Source organism: Macrobrachium nipponense, chromosome 22 (assembly GCF_015104395.2).
Source record: "Macrobrachium nipponense isolate FS-2020 chromosome 22, ASM1510439v2, whole genome shotgun sequence".
NCBI classification, from domain to species: domain Eukaryota; kingdom Metazoa; phylum Arthropoda; class Malacostraca; order Decapoda; family Palaemonidae; genus Macrobrachium; species Macrobrachium nipponense.
This window is the reverse complement of record NC_087213.1, coordinates 62,837,796-62,861,289: the sequence shown is the minus strand read 5'-3', so window position 1 is coordinate 62,861,289 and position 23,494 is coordinate 62,837,796. Positions and strand designations below refer to the sequence as shown.

Below are 23,494 nucleotides of genomic sequence, written 5' to 3'. Positions count from 1 at the left end.
TATAATATTTCTTTCCTAAAGTAAGATATCTCTTAACCGGATTGTGAAAGACGAATACGTGACTCGATTTAAGCACATAGTTGATAACTGTGTGACTTATTCTTTTTAGTAAGACCATTTCAGCTTTCATCAAAGCACTCACTACTATATTGAAAGATATTTTTTTACATCGAACAATAATATATTATACATATATATATATATATATATAATATATATATATATATATATATATATATATCTATATATATATATATATATATATATATATATATATATATATATATTATATAGTGTGTGTGTGTGTGTGTGCTCTTGTATATTCTCCCCTACTTTGATTATACAACGTAACTGGGAAACAAAATAAAAGCTGTTACACTAATAAATACAAAAAATATAGTAGATTTATGCAAACTTAAGCAACTTAATGTTGGAGAAATGGAAACAATGAAACTAAAAAAAAAACTAAACTATGGCATAACATGAAAGAATGAACGAAAGTTATTACGTGAAAGGCTCCAATCTGAACATATATTTATGTTAAACAGGGGCTGAATTCTTGTATGGTTGATACATACTGCACTGATGTTACAAAAACAACGGTCACTAACGTAGAAGATATGTTGTATTAAACATGTATGTTTTTATTATATATATATATATATATATATATATATATATATACACAAATATATATATATATATATATATATATATATATATATATATTATATATATATGTATATATATATATATATAATATATATTAAGCATATATATAAAATTATATAAATATGTATATACATTTAAATACGTTAACCTGATAAAAGTACCTTCCACAAACTCTTCATCGAAACTACGTGCACACATTTACATTTCCACGTGAAAACCATACTACCACATAAAAGTCATGTAATACTACCAAACATTAAATGTTTACATTTAACTAAGATGACAATTTCCTCAACGCCATTCAAGAAAAGGTCCTCCCAAAGCATCATGGATTGTCTTAAGGAGTGGAAAATGGCGCTCTGGCATGACCTCTTCTTAAATACGTGAATAGTGGGGTTATCGCGAAGAGAAGAAAGGAGACCGATATAAACTAAATGCAAAAAGCAACACAACAACTGGCATCAAAGGGAGCACTGCCAAAATTAAACTGTTAAGAAGAAATTGGATTTCAAGATACCTTTGGTAAATCTATATTAAATGGGAATATGCCAGGTATAAAGTATTTCATACAATTTTTTTCTGACAATACAGAAACAACTCATCACTTTCCTCATCTAGAATCAGGAGAAACTATATCACAGGAAATCTTTGAAAACACTTAATTGCGGCGAAAACTACAATCTGATTAACCTCACCAACAAACAGATTACTTATTACCACTCTCTCGGCTGCTCCTATGAATGGATATTGAGCCCCTCAACATTCGGACTCATATGGAGTTCCATTCTAAGTCATATTCCTCCTCACTATTCTTAATTCGACGACTGAAATCATCTTTAATAACTTTCTTTCATGAACAAATAACTATTGACTTCTGCTCGAAAAGGACCTGTGACTGGATAATATTATATTCATAAATGTATATTTTTATATTACAAATAAAAATGAATAATTAATTATTATTATTATTCTCAATTTAATACTTGCTGCGAATGAGAAGCTTACATGAGGATAGAGTAGGCAATTAAACAAGTAACATGAAATCCAGGGGTTATAACGAACTTAAAGAGCTTGAGAAGTTTGTATTTATGAAAATCTCCTAACGCTACATGTCTGCATTCAAGACAGCGTAAGAAATGGGACAGGTAGAGAAATGTGTATTAGTTAACCTAAATAAATCTTAAAGGTAGCAATTTCTGATTTTTTTTTTTTTTGTCGTTGCAAAACACCAGCAATTCCCGTTAAGAAGTCGTGTTTATCTTTGTATATTAATCTACAGAATGCACTGGATTTTTCAATAGACTGTAAAGTTACTAACGAAAGTTGGAACTCTTAGCTTTAGACATTTCATTTTAGAAAGATCACTTATGTGTGCAATCATTATTAAGACATTTTGCCAATGAAATATTCACAACTTTTGTCCTGCATCATATTTAAACTTTTACTACATTATCTTTGAGATCACTTATTAATTCATAAGCAGTCTTTTCCTTTTAAATTCTTCCACGCGGGATGGGTCTTTTGTTTTGATCCATTTAACTAACAAACTTCTGTTTCTTTCGATGCTGAAGAATTGTTTACTAGTTTGAAACCTTTAAAGGTCGTAGCAAAATGAAGATTTCTATAGGTCTCCACGAAAAGCATTCTTCATTACAGTATTCAATGCATCTGCAGTTTCCCCAACCTCATTTTTGCTTAAGGGGCTGGCATAAGTAAGGCTCAGCTTTATATAGATTTCTACGAATAATAGTATGTATTCAATCGTTTACACTGTATAAATCACAGTTATTCCAGTATCATCTTCATTAATATCCGGAGAATAAAAATACTTATCATCCCACTGTTGTAGACATTTTAGCATTCTGCATTTGTTAACTGCATTCCACTTAACTAAGAATACCTTACTTTTTTCTGTGAGGCAATTTAATTTTTCTTTTAGGAATTCCTTATCAAAAGATACAGTGAATTCCCGTATATGGACCTATAATTATATATATATATATATATATATATATATATATATAATATATATATATATATATATATATATATGTATATGTATACATATATATATATATATATATAGTATATATATATATATATATATATATGTATATGTATATATATATATATATATATATATATCTATATATATATATATATATATTATATATATATATATATATATAATATATATATATATGAGTAGGCACAACGAATTTTTTTATAAAAAACCTACAGTGTATTTCCATAGATCCCTCAGCATATCACATTACAGCAAATACACTGGTATACAAAACATATAAAGGTTTGCGTGCAAAAAGTAAGGGAAACAGGCTACTAAACCCCTCCTTATAAGTAAGAAATTAAGAAAACCAGCAAATTTATCAAAATATTTCTTGAAAGATATTTCTAATATCATGAAATATATTTTCACACTGAAAAAGAATTATACTCTTTCTTTATATATATGTATAAAAAATAGAGTATTATATATATAATATATATATATATATATATATATTATATAATATATATATATATATATATATATATATATATATATACAGACAATCCCCGGGTTACTATGGGGGTTCCGTTCTTGAGACGCGTTGTAAGCCAAAAATCGTCGTAAACCGGAACATCGTCAAAAATAATAGGAAAACCTTACTTTTAATGCTTTGGGTGCATTCTAAACTATGTAAACTTCACTCTTATTGCATTTTTCATCCAAAAAACTTTCAAATATTGATTATTTTGCATTTTTGGTGTCATATTTCTTCTGACAGATGAGTGTTGTAGGCGTCGTAACCCTGGAACATGCGTAAGACCCTGGAAATAATTTCTGATGAATATAATTGAAAAACGCCTTAACCTCGGAACGTCGTAAGCCGAACCCGTCATAACCCGGGGACTGCCTTTATATATATATTATGTGTGTGTGTGTGTCTGTGTGTGCTTGTATATTTCCCCTACTTTGATTATACAACGTAACTGAAAAACAAAATAAAAGCTGTTAGACAAATAAATAGAAAATTATAGTAGATTTATGCAAACTTTAGCAACATTAATGTTGGAGATTTGGAAACCATGAAACTGAAAAAAATTAACTATGGCATAAGATGAAGGAATGAACGAAAGTGATTGCGTGAAAGGCTTCCAGTCTGAGCATATATATTTATCTTAAACAGAGGATGAATTCCCTTGTATGGTTCATTCATACCTTACTGTAGGGTGTATTTGTAACATCAACAAGTTGATGTTACAAATACAACCCCCACAATGGTAGAAGATATATTATGTGTTAAACGTGTATGTTAGGTTATATATCAGTGCGAGAGTGGACCAGGGAAACCAATTAATTCCAACATATTTCTTTATTTCCGATGTTTCGTAATAATTTCTTTATTACATCATCAGGGATCTCTTGAATAATGAATAAATTACTATAACGTTACTGTAAAAACTTAAAATTTCATAAGAAAATTAAAATTCAATACATTACAGCTTAAGAAAAACAAAAACAAAAAAAACACACACACACAAAAGAACCAAAGGCCGCTGACCAACCTTATGTGGAGAGAACAAAAAACAAAATGCTTACAAAGAAAGTTAACTTAGGTAAAGTTGAGTAGAGGAGGTTTGGGTATTTAACTGTGGGACTAGTTGTTTAATAAACAATGACTCAAGTATAGGCAATTCGTGAGGATTAGCTGTTTGGCCTATTATACTAAAATCACTTCTTTCGATGTAAGTTTTACAGATTTTGGAATGAGCTCTGATATTAGAATGTTCTGGGTTGGAGAGCCTACAACCAGTACGAAAGCTAACTCCCCAATGGGAGTAGATTCTGACACTCAGTAACCTCCTCGTGGATCCGACATATGTCCCTGAGTTACACTTAGGGCAAGTACACTTATACACCACGTTAGAGGACAAAAAAGGGCTTAATCGATCCTTATGGTTAAAATGGCTAGTTTAGATGTAGAATCGCTTTTTACTAATGTCCCTGTGGAGGAAACCATAGATATTATTATAAATAAACTTTTTCCTGAACCAGATACTGAGGGTCAGAATCGACTCCCATCGGGAAATTAGCATTCATACTGGTTGTAGGCTCTCCAACCCAGAACATTCTAATATCAGAGCTCATTCCAAAATCTGTAAAACTTACATCAAAAGAAGTGATTTTAGTATAATAGGCCAAACAGCTAATTCTCACGAATTGCCTATACTTGAGTCATTGTTTATTAAACTAGTCCCACAGTTAAATACCCAAACCTCCTCTACTCAACTTTACCAAAGTTAACTGTCTTTGCAAGCATTCTGTCTTTTGTTCTCTCCACATAAGGTTGGTCAGCGGCCTTTGGTTCTTTTGTGTGTGTGTGTGTGTTTTTTTTGTGTGTTTTTTTTTTAGCTGTAAAGTATTGAATTTTAATTTTCTTAGGAATTTTAAGTTTTTACAGCAACTTATTAGCAATTTATTCATCATTCCACAGATCCTGATGATGTAATAAAGAAATTATTACGAAACGTCAGAAATAAAGAAATATGTTGGAATTAATTGGTTTCCCTGGTCCACTATCGCACTGATGTGTCTTGCTGGCCGTCGCCTAGCCCTGCTTTTGATATTTTTAGGTTATAAATAAATATATATATATATATATATATATATATATATATATATATATATAAGCGAATACCACGGGAAAATGATAGTCAGAAATCCAAGCGCTTTCGTCTTTATTCAGACATCGTCAAGGAGCTACTAAAGTACAATTAGAAAGGAAGGCCTCAGGTACAAACAAGATCAGGAATACCAGATGGTTAATTATCAAAAGGGTTAAAAAATTAAAAGGGATAATCCAGGATTATCGGATATCACACGGTCACAACTTAAACAGATTCTGACCCTAACCGAAATTGCAAAGTATCTTTACAGTCCAAAACAAGTGACTATATAAGTAAAATAATGACATTGCTAAATGACACTGATACTTATACGAAACTGAGGTCTGACCCTACACAGACAGTTACCTCCCATTTTAATAAACAATTAAATCCATTTTGAAGGGCTTGGACCATTTAATTAAACAGTTTACACCGCAATGCGCCTCCCTACCTTACATGTATGGTTTAGTCAAGACACATAAAATCAATAACCCTATCAGACCAATCATTAGTTCAGTGGGCTCAGTTACGTATAATTTATCTAAATGGCTTGTAAAAATTCTTACTCCTTTGGTAGGAAATATTTCTAACACGAATGTTAAAAACAATGTTGATTTTATAAACAAATTGAATAGTTTAAGTTTGAATTATGATTTTAATATGGTTAGTTTTGATGTTGTCTCTTTATTTACAAAAGTGCCTGTAGATGACTTACTTGAATATTTGGAAGAGGAATTAGAGCGTCATGACATTCCCTTAAGTGTAGCAAATCTCATTAGTCTCATAAGGTTATGTATCAAAGATAGTAAATTTTGTTTCAATGGGGAATTTTTTTGTACAAAAGTTTGGCATGGCTATGGGGGTGGGGTAATCCCTTATCTCCTGTCCTTAGCAATATTTACATGGAATTTTTGAGACAAAAACTCTTACCAAGAATTTTGCCCCAAAAAGTTATTTTTTTGGTTTAGATACGTGGATGATATCTTCTGTATTTGGCCAGTTCCCAAAAACCTCCAGGAATTCCTTAATAATCTCAATAATTTAGTCCCTTCTATAAAATTACTGTAGAGGAAGAAAGAAATTGTAATTTGAATTTTCTTGATGTAACTGTCCATAGAAATGATAGAAATTTCACCTTTTCAGTCTTTCGAAAATCAACTAATATTGCCTCTTTTGTTCATTACTACTCCAATCACCATCAAAATGTTAAATTCTCTGTTTTTTCTGGGATGTTCCTAAGGGCTTTACGTGTCTGTAGCCCGCAGTTTATGACGCTGAAATTAAACTATTTATGATATTGCATTGAAACTTAAATACCAAGGACTTTTGTAGATGTGGCATGGAAAAGAGCTAGAAAAAACATTTTATTCAACTAATGACAAACTTGAATTTAGTAATCATAACATTCTAAAATTACCTTATGATGAAAGGTTTTTAGATATTCCTAGAATTTTAAAGCTTTTTAACATAAATGTTGTTTTCAGTAAATATTAATGTCAAGAGTTTAGTAATCAAAAATTCTCCTAAAGATCTTCCAGGCTGCATATATGAATAAATTCCTTGCAAAAAGTGTGATAAAGTCTATTACGGACAGACTGGCAAATCTCTTGCACAGCGTCTCAAGCAAACATCAATATTCCATGAGAACTGGGCAAATATCGAATGCATTATTTTGTACAAATGAGAGATTTAGACCATCCTATTATTAATGGAGTCAAGCAAGAGCCTTAGTCCCATGTAATGACACAGTTAAAAGGAATATCATTGAATCTTGTTTTATCAAGTCAAATAATAGAAATGTTCTAAATTTAAGTCTTGGTTTATTTAAACTTGATGCTTTCATAATTAAAAAAGTTGTAGATAAATATAAGCAACAAAATTAATATATTTAGTTTTTATATGTTTTGGACTGTAAAGATACTTTGTAATTTCGGTTAGGTCAGAACAGGAATCTGTTTAAGTTTGTGACCGTGTGATATCGATAATCCTGGATTATCCCTTTTAATTTTTTACCTTTTGATTATTAACCATCTGGTATTCCTGATCTTGTTTGTACCTGAGGCCTTCCTCTCCAATTGTACTTTAGTAGCTCCTTGACGATGTCTGAATAAAGACGAAGCGCTTGGATTTCTGACTATCATTTTCCCGTGGTATTCGCTTATTTATGAAGTCACGTGCATTTACTGTGAATTTTTAAGCATACTATATATATATATATATATATATATATATATATATATATATATATATATATATATATATATATATACACACACACGAGGATAAAAGGCCCATAAAACTTATTATTTTAACGTTGTATCCATAAATTTCGAGTAACGTTAAAATAGTGTTTTATGGGACTTTTATCTTCACATTATACTGTTGTATTACATTATATAATATATATATATAATATATATATATATATATATATATATATATATATATATATATATATATATATATATATATATATATATATATATACATACTTATAAAACATACAATATATATAAAATCATAAATATGTCCAAACATTTAAATACGTTAACCTGATAAAAGTACCTTCCACAAACTCTTTCATCGAACCTACATGCACATACTTACATTTCCTTATGAAAACCACTATCACACAAAAGTCGTGTAATACTAACAAACATTTAATGTTTACATTTAACTAAGATGACAATTTCCTTAACGCCATTCAAGAAAAGTCCTCCCAAAGCATCATGGATTGTCATAAGTAGTCGAAAATGGCGCGCTTGCATGACCTGTTCTTAAATACATGAATAGTGGAGTTATCGCGAAGAGAAGAAGAGAGTCTGATGTAAAAGAAATGGCAAAAAGCAACACAATAACTGGCGTCAAAGGGAGCATTGCCAAAATTAAACTGTTAAGAAGTAAATGGATTTCAAGATACCTTTGGTAAATCTATATTAAATGGGAATATGCCAGGTATAAAGTATTTCATACAATTTTTTCTGACAATACAGAAACAACTCATCACTTTCCTCCTCTAGAATCAGGAGAAACTATATCACAGAAATTCTTTGAAAACACTTATTTGCAGCGAAAACTACAATCTGATTAACCTCACCTAAAAACAGATTACATTACTTCACTTCACTCTCTCTCTCTCTCTCTCTCTCTCTCTCTCTCTCTCTTATTTATTTATTTTATGTCCTTGCTACAGCGCACGACACGAAAGTACATCAAGGTAAGATGAGAGAGAAGTCACGGAAGCCAGGTACTATATAAGCTCCCGTCTCCCACCTCAATACATCACTCAGACGATCATCTCTGTAGATCCTGGTCCATCCCAGCGATATACACCACCAACGATGAAGGCCTTTGTAGTGTTTGGTAGGTAGCTTGTTGAACCAAAAATATTTTGATGAAAAGATAAAGGTAATATATATAATACCTTTAAAAAAACAAGCTTTTCATGATGGCACTGGTTAAGGATCTGTAAACGAGGGAGTGAAATTCATCCGCTACTTTTACCTGATCATTTTACATAGGTAACATTTGATTACTATTTTCCTTTTCATTTTGTAGCTCTTCTCAGCCTCGTAGCCGCCGACAGGCGCCCAAGCAACGGCTATGGAGCTCCTCCAAGCAATTCCTATGGCCCACCTAGGAACTCCTACGGAGTAGATCCTCTTGCTGAATTGGCACAGAACATTCCTGGAGGCGGAGTTCCTGGAGAAGACTAACCCTATTTTGGCCTCCGTTCCCTGACACCGGTTTCTCCTGCGATGCTCAGAATGTCCCTGGTTATTATGCCGACACTGATCGTCAGGCTGGTTGCCAGGTCTTCCACATCTGCCAGGACAGGCCCAATGGACGCCGTCAGCAGGACTCCTTCCTCTGCCCCAACGGCACCATCTTCAACCAACAGTACCTCGTCTGTGACTGGTGGTTCAACTTCGACTGCGCTGACGCTGAAGACTTCTACTCAGTCAACGAACAGATTGGCGTCGTTGCCTACGACCCTTATGGTAGACAGAGCAACGGCAACGGTAACAATGGATATGGTTCTAACGGCAATGGTATGAGCACCAATGGTTATGGTTCAAATGGAAACGGAAATGGAGGAAAAAACAAGAATGGAAACGGCAATGGAAAGAAAAATGGAAATGGCAAAAAGAATGGAAACCAGAATGGTAACAGTTATGGCTCCAATGGCAATGGCGCATCTGCCCTTCCCAGCAATGGATATGGAGCCCCAGCTGCTCCTATGAATGGCTACGGAGCACCGGCTGCTCCTATGAATGGATATTGAGCCCTTCAACATTCGGAATTATATGGAGCCCATTCTAAGTCAGATTCCCCATCGCTATTCTTAATTAATTCGATAACCGAAACATTTTTTATATTTTCTAAATAAAAAATTACTATTGACTCGTGCTTGGAAAGGACCTAAGACCGGATAATATCATATTCATAAATGTATATTTTTATATCATAAATAAAAATGAAACATTCACTGTTATTATTATTATCATTATCAAATAAATACGGACATGCAAATATTCGCTTGCATAATCCTGAAGTGATAGTCTACTTGAGGATAAAGTGTAAAGTGAAAGTGATTACATGGATAGATTATAATTTTTATAATAATCTTCTATCAAACATACACATGAAATCCAGGGGTTATGATGGAATTGAAGACGTGAGAAGACAAAATACAAGGGAGCAAAATCTTTATTATTTAAGTTAAATGATTTTTCTAATAGCATTTCCTGTAAACATTACTTTGAATTATAAAGAAAAAGCGAAACAATTTACATTTTTTTTGGCCGTTACACAACACCAGCAATTGTAGTTACCAAATCTGATGTTTATCCCTTCTTATTTCAATCTATTGAATTTATATTTTAATATACAGAACGCATTTGATTTCTTATCAGGCTTTAAAACTAATAACATGAGTTGGGAACTCTTAGCTTTAAACCTTTCCTTTTAAAAAAGAGGAACCAATCCCCGCCATCTTTACAAAAACATTTTGTCACTGAAATATTGAGAACCTTTATCCTATATCACACTCGTATTGAACACTTTAACCAAATTATCCTTTAGATCACTAAACTTAAAAGCTTTTCTGTTTTGATATATATAGTTGGAGAAATAGGGAGATTTCCACAGGCCACAATGGAACTTTTTTCCAAGTAAGTATAATGCAGCATACAATAATGGTGTCTCTAATTTTCATCTTAACATGTGCTACAATTATTTTAGATTTATAATCTACACTAGGTTTTAAGTATGTATATCTTACTACTCATCAGGTCAGTTTTTCTTTTACGAATTCCTTTCCAAGATAAATACAGTGAGTACCGTATATGAATTTATAAAAACAACAAAAGGAAAATATTTTTTTTTTTTTGTACAGCGTCCTCTCATCATAACCACAAACACAACTATGAGAAAAATTTGAAGTTCGTGTATAAAAATGGAATGAATGTTGACGACTAAAACCAACCTTAAAAGAAATAATGAAAATTATCAAAATAATCTAAAAATTTCCCCAAATTTCTATCTTGTACCCAGGTAATATATATAACCTTCAAGGATTGAAAAGAAAATGAATAAATCCAAAGTGCTGAAATAAAATAAGAAGTGTTTCAGGGATAACCAATCTTTTGGGGACATAAAATGAAGCAGATGATCTGAATCTACTGTGACACGCAGTAAGACAGAACTAAATACCATTAGATAGAAGTAAAAAATACAAATATTACAATAGCTTCCCGATACCCTATGCAACCTTTACTTCTTTTTTAAAATGTTGCCGATATGGATAAAAGCAAAATATACAATCTACGATATCGCTATATGTTGGAGATATGAATTTGAGGATAATAAACAATCTACAATACTGTTAAATGTTGGAGATATAGATACAAGCAAAATATACAACCTACGATATCGCTAAATGTTGAAGATATGAATACAAGGAAAATACACAATCTACAATATCGCATAAAATTTAAGAATGAATTTACGTGATCTATATGAAAATATATCTTATCTGAACACAAATAAATAAAGAGGGACTGATTTGCTTACAGGTTGAATCACATAACAAGTTGGGGTCCATATAATACGGGTCGCCGACGTAAAATATACATCATGTGTTTTAGTTGAACATGGGTTTTATTATTATTTCGGTTTTACAAGTAAAACCAAAATAAAAAACCATAATGCAAAATCACCCTTGGACAGTCTCCATTATAATACACACACACACACACACACACACACACACATATATATATATATATATATATATATATATATATATATATATATATATATATATATATATATATATATATATATATATATATATAGTGGCCAGATCAAACACGAAGAGATTCAAGGATGCAGAAAACACTCGTTTCTCCTGTGATGCTCAGAATGTCCCTGGTTTTTATGCCGACACTGATCGTGAGTCTGGCTGCCAGGTCTTCCACATCTGCCAGGACAGGCCCAATGGACGCCGTCAGCAGGACTCCTTCCTCTGCCCCAACGGAACCATCTTCAACCAACAGTACCTCGTCTGTGACTGGTGGTTCAACTTCGACTGCGCTGACGCTGAAGACTTCTACTTAGTCAACGAGCAGATCCGCCTCGTTGCCTACGACCCTTATGGTAGACAGAGCAGTAACGGCAGTGGCAACAGTAATAATGGCTACGGTTCAAATGGAAATGGAAATGGCAAAAGGAATGGGAATCAAAATGGTGATGGTTATGGTTACCAATTGGCAAATGAGGAGCAAAAAACCAGGCCCATTCCCAGCCAATTGGATATGGAGCCCCAGCTGCTCCTATGAATGGATATGGAGCCCCTCAACATTCGGACTCATGTGAAGCTCCACTCCGAGTCAGATCCCTCATCCCCATTTTTAATTCTATCACCTAGCTTTGTTAAATGAATATATACTTGTTGACCTGAGCTCGAAAAGGACCAACGACCGGATAACATTATATCTATAAAGGTATATTTTTATAATACAAATAAAAATGAATAATTATTTTCATTATTATTAATCTAAACTTTATTATGCACATAAGAGTATTCACTCTCACAGCCTTCGTGAGAATATAGACCATACTTAAACAAGTAGTTTATACAATTTATCCTGGTCTAGTTTAAAGTACAAGTATTCTAATTAAACACAGGATTTTTAAGAAAAATATACAACTAGGGAAGTTTTCTGTACCCAAATGTCTTTCGCAACTTCTGCGTCTATAACAGGTTATTTAAAAAGTTTTGGTAGAGAAAGATGTCTTAAGTGATAATGTAAATGAATTTCATAAATACAGTTGTCTAAAATATAATTAAAAAAAAAAATAATAAATTATTTACATCTGAATAATATACTTTCGAGTATCATTTTTTTTCTTCAATTCAATGCTTCAGAATGACTAACGAGCGTTAGAACACTTCGGAATACAATTTTCATTTATTCCATTTCATCATAATGAAGTCATTCTGCCTCGGCAGTATTCGCATTATTCGTCCAAAATCTATTTTACATTCTTCTCCCATTTTCTTTTCGATCGCTGATTATCTTGAAAGCAGTCTTTTCCTTTGAAATTATCCGATATGAAGCGGCCCTTCTGTTTTGACACACGTCACTGCTAAACACAACTGGGACCTTCCCAGCAAGGAGAATTTGCTCACTGGCACCTGGACCTTTTCATTCGAAAATTTTCGCAAATAAAGGCTGTTTCTGTGGGTCCCCATGAAAAGGCTTTGTTTCCAAAATGTTCGCAGCATTTGTACTTATTTCATCCTCTTTTGACTTCGATCTTTCTTTTCTAAAATGATCTCTAAGGAACATTACTCCGGTGATTTTGCTAACTTAGCTGCTGTTAGGAAGACTCAGCCTTACATTCGCCGTTCCATAATTATAAAAGTAGATTTTCTCATCGGATGGATTGAATACAGTAACAAATGAGGGCATTGAAAAAGAAACCCACAAAATCACTTTGTAACTTGTTTACTTTTAGTATTTACATTTAGTTTTACTACACACTCGAGTACTTTCAGGCCCTATCTGTGGCCCATTTTCAATAGATGTTTGGGATGTTACCCTGGGTCAAGCCCAGCAGTCTTCTGGAACTACTTCTCGTTGAGCTGTCATTTATGTGATGGCTGTTCTGGTTTCCTTGAGAGTTGCCAATCCCCTCTTGTCGCTCTGATATCCTGAGCTGATGGTCAATGGGATTAATCCTTGAGGTAAGGGTGTGGTCACCAAAAGTCTGTTGGGCAGGAAACCTAATCTCCAGGTCAGCAGGGTCAATCTTAGCTTCTTTTAATATCAAAGGTCTGACCCTACATAGACAGTGAACTCCCATTTTAATAAATAAATTAAATCCATTTTGAAGGGCTTGGACCATTTGATTAAACAGTTTACACCGCAATGCGCCTCCCTACCTTATATGTATGGTTTAGTCAAGACACACAAAATCAATAACCCTATCAGACCAATCATTAGTTCAGTGGGCTCAGTTACGTATAATTTATCTAAATAGCTTCTAAAAATTCTTACTTCTTTGGTAGGAAACATTTCTAACACGAATGTTTAAAACAATGTTGATTTTATAAACAAATTGAATAGTTTAAATTTGAGTTTTGATTTTAATATGGTTAGTTTTGATGTCTCTTTATTTACAAAAGTGCCTGTAGATGACTTACTTGAATATTTGGAGGAGGAATTAGAACGTCACGACATTCCCTTAAGTGTGGCAAACCTCATTAGTCTCATAAGGTTATGTATCAAAGATAGTAAATTTTGTTTTAATGGGGAATTTTTTGTACAAAAGTTTGGCATGGCTATGGCTAATCCCTTATCTCCTGTCCTTAGCAATATTTACATGGAATTTTTTGAGATCAAAATCTTACCAAGAATTTTGCCCCAAAAAGTTATTTGGTTTAGATATGTGGATGATATCTTCTGTATTCGGCCAGTTCAAAAAATCTCCAGGAATTCCTTAATAATCTCAATAATTTAGTCCCTTCTATAAAATTTATTGTAGAGGAAGAAAGAAATTGAAATTTGAATTTTCTTGATGTAACTGTCCATAGAAATGATAGAAATTTCACCTTTTCAGTCTTTCGAAAATCAACTAACATTGCCTCTTTTGTTCATTACTACTCCAATCACCATCAAAATGTTAAATTCTCTGTTTTTTCTGGGATGTTCCTAAGGGCTTTACGTGTCTGTAGCCCGCAGTTTATTGACGCTGAAATTAAAACTATTTATGATATTGCAATGAAACTTAAATACCCAAGGACTTTTGTAGATGTGGCATGGAAAAGAGCTAGAAAAACATTTTATTCAACTAATGACAAACTTGAATTTAGTAAGAATAACATTCTGAAATTACCCTATGATGAAAGGTTTTTAGATATTCCTAGAATTTTAAAGCTTTTTAACATAAATGTTGTTTTCAGTAATATTAATGTCAAGAGTTTAATAATCAAAAATTCTCCTAAAGATCTTCCAGGCTGCATATATGAAATTCCTTGCAAAAAGTGTGATAAAGTCTATTACAGACAAACCGGTAAATCTCTTTCACAACGTCTCAAACAACATCAGTATTCTGTGAGAACTGGGCAAATATCGAATGCATTATTCGTACATATGAGAGATTTAGACCATCCTATCAACTGGAGTCAAGCAAGAGCCTTAATCCCATGTAATGACACAGTTAAAGGGAATATCATTGAATCTGGTTTCATCAAGTCAAATAATAGAAATGTTCTAAATTCAAGTCTAGGTTTACTTAAACTTGATGCTTTCATAATGAAAAAAGTTGTAGATAAATATAAGCAATAAAATTAATATATTCAGTTTTTACATGTTTTGGACTGTAAAGAAACTTTGTAATTTCGGTTAGGGTCAATCTGTTTAGGTTTGTGACCGTGTGATATCCGATAATCCTGGATTATCTCTCTTAATTTTTACCCTTTTGACAATTAACCATCTGGTATTCTTGATCTTGTGTTGTAACTGAGACCTTTCTCTCCAATTGTACTTCATTAACTCCTTGACAATGTCTGAGTAAAGACGAAAGCGCTTGGATTTCTGACTATCATTTTCCTGTGGAATTCGCTTATTTATGAAGTCACGTGCATCTACTGTGATTTTTTAAGCATATATATATATATATATATATATATATATATATATATATATATATATATATATATATATATGTATGTATGTATGTATGTATGTATGTATGTATATATACATATATATATATATATATATATATATATATATGTATATGTATGTATATATATATATATATATATATATATACATACATACATACATACATATACATATATATATATATATATATATATATATATATATATATACATACATACATATACATATATATATATATACATATATATATATATATACTATATATATATATATATATATATATATATATATATATATATATATATGTGTGTGTGTGTGTGTGTGTGTGTATAATATTGAATTTCATAAAAATACATACGAAACATAAATAGTACTGAATCTAAATACAATTATTTGTAAAAGTATATAATTATAAAAGCAGAATAATTATTAACAGAAAAAATGTTTATAAGCGATGAAGATCAATTGCTACTACAAGGAATTTCAAAAACACACCCTCCCCAAACATCTTGTTCAATCAGAACTATGAATAAAAAGTATTTTCGGTGATACCACAAAGTCAACTGGCCTCGATTAAAAACTGGAGTTGGACGGGGACTGCAAAGGGAATAAGGAGAAGGGACGTAAATTAAATGGCAAAAAGTAATTTAAACCGTCGAAGAGACGCCCTAATGCTGCAGAAAACTCTTAGTACTGTTTTTGCACACCATAAGAACCCACTCACGAGATAGACAGCCTTAATATACATGAAGAGACTGACGGATGCAGGAACCGAAAATGGTGACGACGAGAACAACGACCTTAAAAAAAAAAAAAAAAAAAAGACCAAGTTTTTAAGGATCAGAGGAATACCATCAAAATTTCCATATATGGCTCCTTTTACTTCTTGACTTAATGTCTCTACTGGAAAGCCATAAGGACTATCGTTTAGAAAATGATATTAATATTTAAGGGTATGTAATAACTTCCTCCGAATAGATGTTAGACATACAGGAACTCGTTCTGCGTCAATATGTGAAATATATAGGCTACTGGTGTTCTCACAATGTACCCAAAATTTGGCGAAAAGTACAAATTTCTGTTCTTAAATGGAATAATTCACATGATTTACTCTCGAAATGATGAGAAATAAAATATAGGACTCAATAACCACATATTTATTACACATTTAACAGCGTTGATCGGTTTTAACGGTTACGAATTCCTCGATTTGTAGAGAAACCAAGGGTTAATGTTTATGGAGAACATCCTCTGGAAAACAAAATTATTGCAATCAATTTTCCGCTAGCAGCAAAGAAAAAATACTTAAATGATTATTTATCACACTCTCTCTCTCTCTCTCTCTCTCTCTCAATTAATCTTGAGAGTCGACATTTTGCATGTCCTTGCTCCAGTGCACGACAAGAAAGGCCGTGAAGATGATAAGAAAAAGAAGTCACGGAAGCCAGGTACTATATAAGCTCCCGTCTCCCACCGCAATACATCACTCAGTCCATCACCACCAACGATGAAGGCCTTTATAGTGTTTGGTAGGTACTTTGTGGACTATTGATATTTCGATAGTAATGCGTAAGAAGTTAATATACGAGTATATTACTTCTAAAAAATAGTATTTTCTTGATAAAACTATTGAGAAACAATTTTACACATGGAAGTATACACTATTTCCAGCTTCGTTTACTGATAATATTCATGGTTCACCTTTTGTGACTATTTTCCCCTTTCTTTTGTAGCTCTTCTCAGCCTCGCAGCTGCTGACCAACGCCCTCCTTCCAATGGTTATGGAGCTCCTCCAGCTCCTCCAAGCAACGAGTATGGAGCTCCTCCAAGCAACTCCTATGGACCACCTAGGAACTCCTACGGAGTAGATCCTCTTGCTGAATTGGCACAGAACATTCCTGGTGGAGGAGTTCCTGGAGAAGACTATCCTATTTTGGCCTCCGTCCCTGACACCGGTTTCTCCTGCGATGCTCAGAATGTCCCTGGTTATTATGCCGACACCGATCGAGAGGCTGGCTGCCAGGTCTTCCACATTTGCCAGGATAGGCCCAATGGACGCCGTCAGCAGGACTCCTTCCTCTGCCCCAACGGCACCATCTTCAACCAACAGTACCTCGTCTGTGACTGGTGGTTCAACTTCGACTGCGCTGACGCTGAAGACTTCTACTCAGTCAACGAACAGATTGGCGTCGTTGCCTACGACCCTTATGGCAGAAGTCAAAACGGTAACAGCAATGGCAACGGTAACAATGGTTATGGTTCAAATGGCAACGGAAATGGAAGAAAAAACAAGAATGGTAAGAACAATGGAAATGGAAAACGGAATGGAAACCAGAATGGTAACGGTTATGGTTCCAATGGCAATGGCGCACCTGCCCTTCCCAGCAATGGATATGGACCCCCAGCTGCTCCTATGAATGGCTACGGAGCACCGGCTGCTCCTATGAATGGATATTGAGCCCCTCAACGTTCGGACTCATTTGGAGCTCCATTTTGAGTCTGATTCCTCATCACTATTCTTAATTCTATCACCCAGCTTTCTTAAACGAACAAATAACTATAGACAGTTGCTTGAAAAGGACCTATGACCCGCCAACATAAATGTTTATCCATAAATGTATATTTTTGTATTGTAAATAAAAAGGAATAATTAATTATTATTGTTAATCTATACTTTATAAATACATAACCGTGAACTGATATAACCTGCCTGAGAACAGATATAATAATGAAACAAGTATATTAAACCTTTACACCAATCTAGTCTTAACCTTACATATTTTCATTCAACCCAGTAGTTTTATGGAAAATTAAAAACTCTGGAAATTTTATTTGTATCCAAAAGCCATTCCCAAAATGTCTGCGTCTATGACAAGTTAAAAGAACAGATGGATTTAGTTTGTTTGTTTGTATGGTGTTTTTACGTTACATGGATCCAGTGGTTATTCAGCAACGGGACCAGCGGCTTTACGTGACTTCCGAACCACGTCGAAAGTGAATTTCTATCATCAGAAATACACATCTCTCACCCCTCAATGGAATGCCCGAGAATCGAACTAGCGGCCACTGAGTTGGCAGGCCAAGACCATACCGACCACGACACTGAGGCGCTTTAAAAAAGAACAGGTGGAAGAAATTTTTATTAGGTAATGGGAACAAATTTTGATTTATACCATTTTCTTTAAATATAATTTTATATAGATGAAAAATATAAGTAAATAATTACCCTCCGAGCATCATTTTTTTCTGTTCATCGCGAAAAGGCAGCAATTTTCATTTTATTCCTGTTAACCGAAGCGGTGTTTAGATACATTACACAATGCATTTAATTGCCTAGTACGCTTTTCAAATGACTCTCGAGCGTTAGAACCCTTGATAATAATATTTTAATTTCAAAATTAAATCATTGTCCTTCGTCATAAGGATGTAATAACACAATTGCAATAATTACATCATTCGTCCATTATAGTATTTTACACTTTTACAACATGATCTTTTAGATTACTCATTAACTTATACTCATCTCCTTTTCAATTCTGTGCTGCTACACATAACCGTTGAATTCAGTTAATTCCTTCCCTTGATGAAGAGTCGCACAAGTACTTGAAACTTTTACTTCTAAAAATGTCGTTAGCGAATATTATTCCCGTAGTTTTGTCGAAGGGGCTGGCATAAGGAAGAGTCAGTTCTATGGCTGTCGTCTACATACAGTAGTTTGACGCCTACCGGTTACAATTGAGGCTAAGAAATACCTAATTTAAGTATGTAATTTCAGATTAATATTTGAAGAATAAATATTCCTACTGTCTCATTATTATAATTAATCTGGATATTTATAAATTACACTAGATATAAGTGGACATGCGTTACTTTCGTGCATCTTATCTATAAAAAAATTTCATATCTTAAACAGGGTCTGATTTTTTCTTTAGTTGACTGATATCGCAAGCTGTTGTTACGGCAACAGAAGTAACCGAGACAGAATATACATTACATGTTGATAATAAGTGATTGTGTGTGTGCGTGTGAGGATATATATATTCATTTATATATAAATATATATAGATATATATATGTATATATATATGTGTATGTATATATATATATATATATATAGATATATATATATATATATATATATATATACACACACACACATAAATACACTTGGGTGATCCGTAAAATAAGGTTCTCAAGGAGCTGCAGAAGCTAGAAACACTGTTACGCGGGATCCGGCGACGCTGGTGTGTAGCTTGGATTTCCGTCTCCCAGTCCCCCCCTGCCCCCCGTCCCTGAGGAGCTGTCTGCAGCGTTCAGTCATGGCTTGCCAGACTTTAGAGATGGATCTTCCACTTGCTTCTCCCGCCAGGTGCGAATTACGCTCTTTGAGTTAAAAAAAACACTCCGCTGGACATTCATTCCCAACTGTGTGAAGTCTACGGAGAAAAGTGTATGAGCGTACAACACGTGCCCAAATGGTGCAGAGAATTCAAAGACGGACGTACAGACGTCCATGACGAACAGCATTCTGGACGGCCATCGGTTTCTGACGAAAAAATTGTGAAAGTGGAAGAAACAATGCTGAAAGATCGAAGGGTGACCGTTCGGGAACTCTGCGAGATGATCCCTGATGACAGAAAGACCTGCATTTTGACAGACCATTTAGGGTATGCCATCTCTTCCCTGAATTGAAGAAACACCTGGGTGGGATGCATTTCAGAACCGGACAGGAGCTGAAAGAAAGTCTTAAGCTACCTTCGTGGCGCAGTGGGAGAGTTCTACGTTTCAGGCATAAAGAAGATGGTACACCGCATGCAAAAATGAACTGAACTCAACGGCGATTATGTCGAAAAATAGAAAGAAGTCTAAGCTTTCTAAAAATGCATTATTCATTGCCAAAAATCATTTTTTTCATTGTGAAAAATCTTTGGGAATCTTATGTTTTGGACAATCCTCAAACACACACACACACACATTCACACACACACAACATATATATATATATATATATATATATATATATATCTATATATATATATAAATATATATATATATATATATATATATATATATATATATAATTTATATATATATATATATATATATATATATATATACTATATATATAATATAATTAAATCTTTCTAAACAGCCAAGTCAAACTAGACGATTATAATCAATATAATGTTTAAATTTAATCAAGAACATCAACCTCCTAGGCATCTTTCAAACCCTCTCCAAGTATCCTAGACAACCTTTATTATGACAGTTACTGAAAAGAGAAGCAAACGGATGTAAATTAAAGTGAAAAAAACATTACAACCTGGGTCAATGGAACAATGCACTTCTCCATAGAACCTTGGCACTGTCAACACAATATGCCGAGAAATGCACACCATTAAGCCTTCCCTAACCCCACCACCTACGAAGTGGGCACCTCAAACACTAGAAGACAAAGAGCACCTTGACACATCCAGCAAAATCATTAACAAATGAAAAACCTAGTTTTCAAACATCACAGTAATAATATCAAACTGGTCATGAAACTGCTTCCTGTAACTATGATGGTTGAATTAATTTGTACGGGATAGTTAACGGACTCACGCATAAAAAAAGGAAAAAACTTGTATCAGATGTATTTGACGATTAACAATTATCACTACAATAATATGAATAATAAATACTAGTATATAACAAAATTCATTAAAAGAAAGACGGGAAAAATACGCAAGTCTTTCTTGAAGGAATTATATATTTCAGCAAACACTGCTTAAATTGAACTGTTAAGAAGAATATGGATTTCAAGACACCTTTGGTAATACAGTACACAAACCCCTTATCACTCTTATGGAGACCAAAAGCTGTAACAACTGTATTACAGGTGATTTTCGGAAACGCTAGCAGCGATCACTAAATTCTGATTAACCTCACCAATAAATTGATCATTTATTACTCTCTCTCTCTCTCTCTCTCTCTCTCTCTCTCTCTCTCTCTCTCTCTCTCTCTCTGTAAAATACGGCATTTTATATGTCCTTGCTCCAGTGCACGAAAAGAAAGGTCGTCAAGATGAAAAGAAAAAGAAGTCACGGAAGCCACGTACTATATAAACTCGCTTCTCCCTCCAGAAGACATCACTCAGTCGATCACCTCTGTAGATCCTGGTCCATCCCAGCGATATACACCACCAACGATGAAGGCCTTTGTAGTGTGTGGTAGGTAGCTTTGAATAGGAAATACTTCTTTATGAAAACAATAAGTGATATATATATATATATATATATATATATATATATATATATATATATATATATATAAAACAATCTTTTCTTGATAAAACAATACTGGCTATTGCTATTCTTAATTGACAATCTGACGGGTTTCATATTTGATTACTATTTTCCCTTTTATTTTGTAGCTCTTCTCAGCCTCGCAGCTGCTGACCAACGCCCTCCTTCCAATGGGTATGGAGTCCCTCCAGCTCCTCCAAGCAACGGCTATGGAGCTCCTCCAAGCAATTCCTATGGCCCACCTCGGAATTCCTACGGAGTAGATCCTCTTGCTGAATTGGCCCAGAACATTCCTGGAGGCGGAGTTCCTGGAGAAGACTACCCTATTTTGGCCTCCGTCCCCGACACGTTTCTCCTGCGATGCTCAGAATGTCCCTGGTTATTATGCCGACACTGATCGTGAGGCTGGCTGCCAGATCTTCCACATCTGCCAGGACAGGCCCCCAATTGGAACGCCGGTCAGCAGGACTCCTTCCTCTGCCCCAACGGCACCATCTTCAACCAACAGTACCTCGTCTGTGACTGGTGGGTTCAAACTTCGACTGTGCTGACGCTGAAGACTTCTACTCAGTCAACGAGCAGATTGGCGTCGTTGCCTACGACCCTTATGGCAGAAGTCACAACGGTAACGGTAATGGCAACGGTAACAATGGTTATGGTTCAAATGGCAACGGAAATGGAAGAAAAAACAAGAATGGTAAGAACAATGGAAATGGCAAAAAGAATGGAAACCAGAATGGTAACGGTTATGGTTCCAATGGCAATGGCGCACCTGCCCTTCCTAGCAATGGATATGGAGCCCCAGCTGCTCCTATGAATGACTACGGACCACCAGCTGCTCCTATGAATGGATATTGAGCCCCTCAACGTTCGGACTCATATGGAGCTCCATTTTGAGTCTGATTCCTCATCACTATTCTTAATTCGATCAACCAGCTTTGTTAAACGAACAAATAACTATAGACAGTTGCTTGAAAAGGACCTATGACCCGCCAACATAAATGTTTATCCATAAATGTATATTTTTGTATTTAAATAAAAATTATTAATTAATTACTATTGTTAATCTATACTTTATAAGTACATAATCGTGGACTGATATAACCTGCCTGGGAACAGATATAATAATGAACCAAGTATATTGCACCTTTACACTGATCTAGTCTTAATTATACATATTTTCATTCAGCCCAGGAGTTATTTGGAAAATTAAAAACTCTGAAAATTTTATTTCTAGCCAAAAGCCATTCCCAAAATGTCTGCGTCTTTGGCAAGTTAAGAGAACAGGTAGATGGAGGAAATTTTTATTAGCTAATGGGCATAAATATTGATTTATACCATTTTATTTCAATATAACTTTATATAAGATAGAAATATAAGTAAATAATTACCCTCCGAGCATCTTTTTTTCGGTTCATCGGAAAAAGCAGCAATTTTCACAATGCACTTAATTGTCAAGAACGCTTCCGAATGACTCTCGAGCGTTAGAACCCTTGATATTAATATTTCAATTTTAAAATTGAAATAATTGTCCTTCGTCATAAGGAGGTAATAACACAATTGCAGTAATCAAATCATTCGTCCAGCATCGTATTTTGCACTTTCACACGTTCTTTGAGATCACTCATTAACTTATAGTTATCTCCTTTCAAATTCTATTCTGTT

The 23,494-nt window shown here is 33.9% G+C and overlaps 2 protein-coding genes and 1 pseudogene across 2 annotated transcripts; all 3 read left to right on the top strand.

Annotated features, from left to right (window-relative positions):
* Window positions 1-8,640: 8,640 nt before the first annotated feature.
* On the top strand, window positions 8,641-9,832 carry LOC135198722 (pro-resilin-like; annotated as a pseudogene).
* A 7,214-nt stretch (window positions 9,833-17,046) lies between these two features.
* Window positions 17,047-18,196, top strand: LOC135198723 (pro-resilin-like). Its single transcript, XM_064226577.1, has 2 exons — window positions 17,047-17,071; window positions 17,276-18,196. The coding sequence occupies exons 1-2, from the start codon at window positions 17,050-17,052 to the stop codon at window positions 17,998-18,000; spliced, it is 747 nt and encodes a 248-aa protein (XP_064082647.1). The 5' UTR covers window positions 17,047-17,049; the 3' UTR covers window positions 18,001-18,196.
* Window positions 18,197-21,637: 3,441 nt separating this feature from the next.
* LOC135198300 (pro-resilin-like) lies at window positions 21,638-22,687 on the top strand. The gene is made up of 3 exons (XM_064225871.1): window positions 21,638-21,754; window positions 21,958-22,200; window positions 22,389-22,687. Exons 1-3 carry the CDS (start codon window positions 21,733-21,735, stop codon window positions 22,685-22,687), a joined length of 564 nt encoding a protein of 187 aa, XP_064081941.1. The 5' UTR covers window positions 21,638-21,732.
* The last annotated feature ends 807 nt before the right edge of the window (window positions 22,688-23,494 follow it).